General features: G+C 39.0%; 1 protein-coding gene across 1 annotated transcript in view; it reads right to left on the bottom strand.

Annotated features, from left to right (window-relative positions):
- Nucleotides 1-531: 531 nt before the first annotated feature.
- LOC143123066 (synaptic vesicle 2-related protein-like) overlaps nucleotides 532-6,850 on the bottom strand; it is a 28,672-nt gene continuing 22,353 nt past the window's right edge. Inside the window, exons 10-16 of the mRNA XM_076284174.1 lie at nucleotides 6,221-6,294; nucleotides 6,027-6,103; nucleotides 5,357-5,464; nucleotides 4,693-4,804; nucleotides 4,211-4,292; nucleotides 3,887-3,976; nucleotides 532-1,337 (exon numbers count right to left, since the gene is read on the bottom strand). Coding sequence (XP_076140289.1) covers nucleotides 1,113-1,337; nucleotides 3,887-3,976; nucleotides 4,211-4,292; nucleotides 4,693-4,804; nucleotides 5,357-5,464; nucleotides 6,027-6,103; nucleotides 6,221-6,294 — 768 coding nt within the window. The 3' untranslated portion in view covers nucleotides 532-1,112. The remainder of the gene's footprint in view (nucleotides 1,338-3,886; nucleotides 3,977-4,210; nucleotides 4,293-4,692; nucleotides 4,805-5,356; nucleotides 5,465-6,026; nucleotides 6,104-6,220; nucleotides 6,295-6,850) is intronic.

Genomic DNA, 6,850 nt, shown 5'->3' with positions numbered 1-6,850 from the left:
AGTGTGAAGGTGACTTTAGCCAGAGCCTTCCTATCTGTCTCACCCGCTATCGATAGGCTGGTGTTGGTTTTTAAGCCACCTGCAACTTCTTAAATGTCAAGCCGCGGCATCGACATAACCTTTCTGCTCAAAGAGCATATGCGCTGCGCGTCATGTGTGGAGCAGTGGGGTAAACGCTGTCCATGGGCAAAAGAGCCAGAGATGATGATCGTTGTTATACTAAAACGACGAGTTAAGAATACATGAGAATACATATTTAAACCCAATTAATATAAATGATGTGTTGTTTACCAATCAAAATTGGTCACAATGTGCTGGAATGGAAAAGCAAATTGAATCCATCCATTAGCTCATACAAGCAGAAAGCATATCTCTGATCTTTGAATAGGGTGCCTGTTGGTCCATGGTTTGCTTGAAAGCTTTGAATACTTAAGCTTTTAGTTGTGCACGGAGCTAAAAGCATAAAATGGAGTAAAAGGCCTACATGCAGTTTATAATGTGTCAGTCAAGAATTAAACAAATCCAAAATGGTTTTCTGTTGCATTATACCTTTATTGATTTTTGATCAGATGCTCTTCAAAGTGATTACAGTACAGTGATTTGAAGCATATGTTTAATTAGAATGTATTCTCCATGGGGACTAAGCACATAATGCTGTAAACAGCAGCAACAAGAACACTACTGAAAGCTAATTGCATATCCAAGTGACAGAGCCAAATTCTTAGTCTGACTTAAATACATCATAACAGACAATAAATAAATAAACAGAAGATTTGGAATAACAATAACGCTGACTTGTTCTGATCCTGGCTACAAGTGAATAGAGTCATACTGGCTGGATCAGGCAAAAGCACATACCACTTTATGCTGAGTGTATGGGATATCCCAGTCCCAGTGCAGATGACAACTTATTCTGAAACAGATGCAGTTTTAATCCAGCAAAGACCTACATCACCCACAGCAGCCACCATCATTACCTGCTTGTAACCAGCACAGCAGCCTCATCATAGTGCTCCCAGAATGTCCTCAGAGTTCCCCTGTCCACACATCACCAACTAATCCTCCAGAGAGGACTTTATAAGAATACCACCCCCCCCCCCACCCCCCACACATCATGGTCCTTGGGAGTGGCCGTTCTGTGTACCGTAGCTGGCCTGAGAGGCTGGCGGAAGACTGGTCATGTTTATGTCCTGGGGGCCGTTGTTATTAAGCTGAGTGGACTCATGTAGGGCCCGACCTGCTGTCTCGATGGGCAAGAACCAAGCTGCCACCGCACCGAGTAAAGAGCAAACACAGTACACAGACAGCGTCAGGTAGACGGATGACCTCAGTAGCACCTGCAAAAAAAAAAAAAATGGAAATGAAAAACCAAAACATATAGCAAGAACAATAAAGTTTTGCCTTCTCTAATAAGTCTACATATGAATAGAATAGAATAGAAAGCCTTTATTGTCATTATACACAGTACAATGAGATTTAAAGAGTAGCTCTGTAAAGGTGCACAAATAATTAGCACAATATAAAAGACTATACAATAAAACTAGGGCTGTCAATCGATTAAAAAAATTAATCTAATTAATTACATACTCTGTGATTAATTAATCTAAATTAATCGCATATATAATTTTTGCTGTGAAAGTATTTTAAATATTTAAATTCAAATGAATCATTGAATAATCAGCATTAGTGACATTAAAAGTTCAAAGACTCTTTTATTATTATTTTCACAGTTCAAATAATTGCCATAATAATCTATGATATGCCCTAATATGCTGAGGAAATAAATTCAAAAGTGCTTAGGGAAGAAGTTTTTTTTTCACATACAAGGCATTTCAGGCCACAAATATAACCTAGGGGCAGGCGCGTAGCAAGCGTGGGGAATGTGGGTGTTATAACGTACACACTTTTGCTGGAACATGATTCTATCCCCCACACTTTTTGTCAGATTAAAATGAAAGTAAAATATGGAAATAAACGCTCCTGTAAAGAGTTGGAACCGTATCTACCATAACGCACACACAAAGAGACACAAATAGGTCTGTTGATTTGATTGAATGGTCATCCAGCCAATCACATCAAGTTAGCCAGTGAAGAACCAGAGCCACTCTGATCAAATTCAAAGTGTGCATCTTTCAAGGTGCTGCTGCTTGGGTCTGCATTATAAAGTCTGCAGTGAGCAGATTTCAGGTAGAATTGAAATGATAATTGTTACCGCATTATGCTAATTTAGTAAACCAAAATTCACTGTCTGACTGACAGTTTTTGTCACAATGTATAAATGCAGAGTGTCAAAGTGAAAGCGGGGGTGCGCGCACCAAGGCACTTGTTTGTGCAGAAAGACCTTGGCTACTATACTGTTCTCAGAGCATTTTGCTTTCTCTGTCTATGATCTGCAGCTTTTCTCAAACTATGGGCCTCCTCAACAATTAACCTACTGGTCCACGTAGCCGTGACATTAAGTTATGGCCGGTGCTGGAGATCTTAAATACGATCGCGTTCCATTTAGAACATCTTATATTGATCTTACAAACGGAGGCGTCAAGACACATTTGAGTTCTACATCTGAGAACTAAGATTTCCAGCATGTAGAACTCAAACAGAACGCTTATGAGCGCTCATGCAATGTGTGTGTCCCTGCAGCAAGTGAAAGTAACGTGGGCTAGAAGCAACAATAGCTTAAACAACAACGTGGCTTCCTGTAACTATTAATGGAAAAAGAAACTGCTAATCATAATCTTTAAATTGACATGAATTAAGCTGGCTATATGCAACACAATTTATTTATATTCCCTTTGCATATGTTTGGGTAGACTTCAAACGTTTTTGAATTTGAGCTTACAGTTCTGTATTCTTTATTATTATATTTATTTAGGTATTAGTGATACCTCGAAATTAGGCTGCTGTCTGTTAGGGCAATTTATTGTAGCCTGCTAACCCATATGCACAAAACATAATTTCTGAAATGATTTCTTGATTTATAACATGAGATATGTGTCCATGTAGGGTAGTGTCAAATAGTGAAGTGATAGGTAGATCATGTAGGCCTACATGTCACATGAGCCACACATATGAGGGGCGCTGCTTCTTCTGTCCCTCCCAAACTGCATTAAAATGGTGTGTTTAGCAATCAGAATTTCATTTTTTTTCGGGGTAGAAACTGCCGGACACCAATATAGTCCGCACCCCTCTCAGAAAATACTTACAACGTCCCTGTAGGGAGTTATTTATAATTTGGCAAGATTGCTTCATTTTCCTATCCCACAACCCCCACACTTTTAAAAAGCTTGATACGCCCCTGCCTAGGGGACACAATGAAAATAAATTAACACTCCCCTCAATGTCAACACTTATTTCTTTGCATTGATGTGCGACTACAGAGTTGATGAACTCCGGTGATATGCAAATCCTTGCTGCAGACATTGCAGAGGACTTTATTTTCAACACTTTATTTTTTATCAGCACCATCAGGCCGTTTTTTAAAAGTAAATGTTCCAATCAATGATTCAGGCAGCACGTTTTCTTCTCTCCTTCATTTTACAGTCTAATTTTTACTGACTAGAACGGCTCGGGGTCAAAGGTCATACGGAATCGATTAATCTGCACTAATTTTTTTAATCAGTTATTTTTTCTCAAATTAATTAATCGAAATTAATCAGTTATTTTGACAGCCCTAAATAAAACATATAAAGTCACAGTAATAAACACAAACAGACAAACAGAATATTATGAACACAGACTTGAGTCTAAAGAGCTACTGAATGAGTATTGATGATAGAGGTAGTTTATGTCTGGTGGTGCAGTGATCAGTGCAAATATGTCAGTGCAGTTTACATTAGTGCAAATTTGAGTTATGTTTGGGTAGTTATTTTGTTATATCTTAGTATACCTGTGCCACGAATGGGGTAAGCAAGGCACCAACTCTTGCAAAGCCACTGCTGGTTCCAATGCCAACAGCTCTTGTTACTGTAGGGTAAACCTGCAGAGGGGAAGAATGATTACTGTTGAGTATCCTCTTGGATTGATGTTAAGCGATGGCAGTCGGTAAATCAACAACCATCTTGAGATGTAAAAACAAGTTGAGAAGATTTAATTTGGTGGTGCTTCTGTAACACAAGGAGATGGTTCTATAACAGAGTACGTTTCAAAGGTTCTACAACAGTGTACGTTTCAGTGTGAGATCGATTACTGCCTGAACACGAGATTACCTCACCTCAGGTGTGTAAACATATGCTGCCTGCCATCCACCTGTGATAAAAGCTCTCGCAATGAAGATGAAAATGGTCAGAGCCGTCCTGTGGATGCAGAGAGCAGGAGACATTTTTGTACAAAATCATTTTAATTTACATAAACATCATAAACATAATTTGTTTTTAAGCATCTGTGGCTTTTCAAACTGAGGAAATCAGTAAGACTAGTTGCGTTAAATGTAAATGTACTATACAGTACATCTTTTCAGAATTGTAGTAGCATAACAGCATAAATAAACACAGTTCTTAAAAGCTGAGCCAGAATGACTGGGTGATAAAACAGATGGACACCCTCCTAACTCACCATTTTGTTATTTGAATTAATTAATATTCCCACTTCATAATTTGTAGATGTGTAATCATACTAGTATCAGTCTATATTTCCCTTACATGTCATCGTCAACATAAGCTGGAACATCATATGCAAGTACGTTTTTGGACTGACCTCCCAATGCAGGCGTACAGGGGCAGGATAGACACTGAGAATGCTACGAAACACATCACCATGCTTTTCTTTCGACCGATTCGATCTATCACCCAAAGGATGACAAGAAGCCCTGCAAAAATGATCACTTTTAATTAAGAGGGTTAACTCTATTCAGTTTAGCTTCGTCTCCATCATATTTCTTCAAAGATCCAGGGCCCTTATTTAAATGTTGGGCAAAGTGCAATGTCTAGTTTGTTTCCATCTCCTACTCCATCCCCTACTCTTGCAATTTTTGCTATGGATCAAAACAATGGTTCTGCGTCATCCAAGTTTCCAAGTGTCCCTGGAATCGTTGACACAAAATTACTGATCCGGAAGAAAAAAAACTCTGACTAAACCTATATGACTGCCACTTCGCTGTGGCGCTCATAATAACTACACAAAATCTAGTTAGAAATTTAATACCATGAGAAAGACCCTATGCACTTACATCGGTGGGTCAGCTAAAAGCTGTCTCACGCCACAAGAGGCCATTAGTTCATGCACAAGAACTTTGGTCATAGACTGACTTTGCACTTTGCCCAGCATTCAAATTAGGACCCATAGTATATATATAAGCTATATACAGTATTATATACTATATCTTTATAGTTCAGCAGGTTTATATATACACAGGGCACACCTGGAAATTCAGCTAGGGTCGTCCACAGGAGGTCTTTATAGTCATCTAGTGTGAGGTAGGAACATTCTAAACTGCAACGAGGTTCTACTTTGGCTCTTGCTGTGTTCACTGAAATGACCAAATATATTTTAGTTGGCAAAGGTCAGGTTATGTACAATTACTATCATCTACAGAAATAAAATGGAAAACATCATGGCTTATGCATTGTGATTGAAAAGTAAACCTAGTGGACCTCTCTTAAAGGGATTAAGGGAGAAGTTCTTGAATGAACTGAACTGTCCTTTCAGGCCATAATCATAATATACTGGGGGACCCCCCCCCCCCTTTAAATATTAAACAATTCTCAAAATGTCCCCCCTAATATCAAGACATAAATGGTTAGGCTATAGTAGTATTACTCAGTGTTTGCACTCTGTGCAAAATAATCACTTGGAAGCTGGAAAATGATACTGTATGCAGTTTCCTCCTTTACTCACCCTATGCAACCTTCTATCCCTGGTAACCATGGTAATATAGCTACACAAGGCATACCCAGAAAGCACATGCAGATGTTGCACCCCCCCCCCCCCCCCCCCCCCCCCGCCCCCCCATGTTAAGTCCATGGCTACGGCCTTGGTCCTTTAGTAAGAACAGGACACAAACAGTACAGACCACAGCATACCGGACATACCTCCACATATATCACCGGCCTGGAAGAGCTCTGTTGTTAGTAGGACCAGACCATAATAAGCAAAAGCATTGGCGAACCTGCAGGGACGAGACAATCAGTCCTGAAAGCGATAACATTTTTGGATACAGTTTATGCACTGGTTGAAAATACAACAACACATACCAGTGTCAGAGATTTACACAAGACAAACTTACCAGATGAACCAAAGAAGAATAGTGGTCATGCGGTACTCAGGAGTAAAGAGGTCCTTTATCTTGCCACGATCATCCTGAATGAGTTCAACATAAAAATCAGGCACACACAACAATTACACAATCATGACTTGCCACAGCATAGCAGTCTGTTTATTAGTCTGTCTACTTTGTCAGCTATGGCCATTTAAATGTAGTTTTTTCAGTTGAAGTTAACAATTTCATATTATATTTTAATTTTCCTCAGTTTGTATAAAGAAGTGTGTTGATGTCACATAATGATGCACAAAACATCAGGGACAAATATATCTCACTTTCTTCCATCGTAATAAAGTTTTCATCATTATGCAGCTATGTGGTGACATGCCGGTCACCATTATCAGTGATTAGTGGTCATAGTTTTATGGGGGTGTGATTGCATTTTTTGGTAATGTTATTAGGACTAAAATGGTATGTGGGGCAGCTAGTAACACATAAATCAAAGTGGGCTCCGTATAGTCATTTTGTGTATAAAGTGCCAATGATGTACCATGTTTCATTCATACATAAATAGACTTACTTGGTTACATTGTATACCTGTGCATTTTCATTTATTTTGATCCTGAGGCAAAACAATTATTTTACTCTATATTC

This window comes from Alosa pseudoharengus, unplaced genomic scaffold (assembly GCF_046254945.1).
Source record: "Alosa pseudoharengus isolate Yale_2024_CS ecotype anadromous, Long Island Sound unplaced genomic scaffold, YU_APseudo_1.1 YU_APseudo_1.1_scf_14, whole genome shotgun sequence".
In the NCBI taxonomy this organism is placed as follows: Eukaryota; Metazoa; Chordata; class Actinopteri; order Clupeiformes; family Clupeidae; genus Alosa; species Alosa pseudoharengus.
This window is presented reverse-complemented; position numbering and strand designations above follow the sequence as displayed.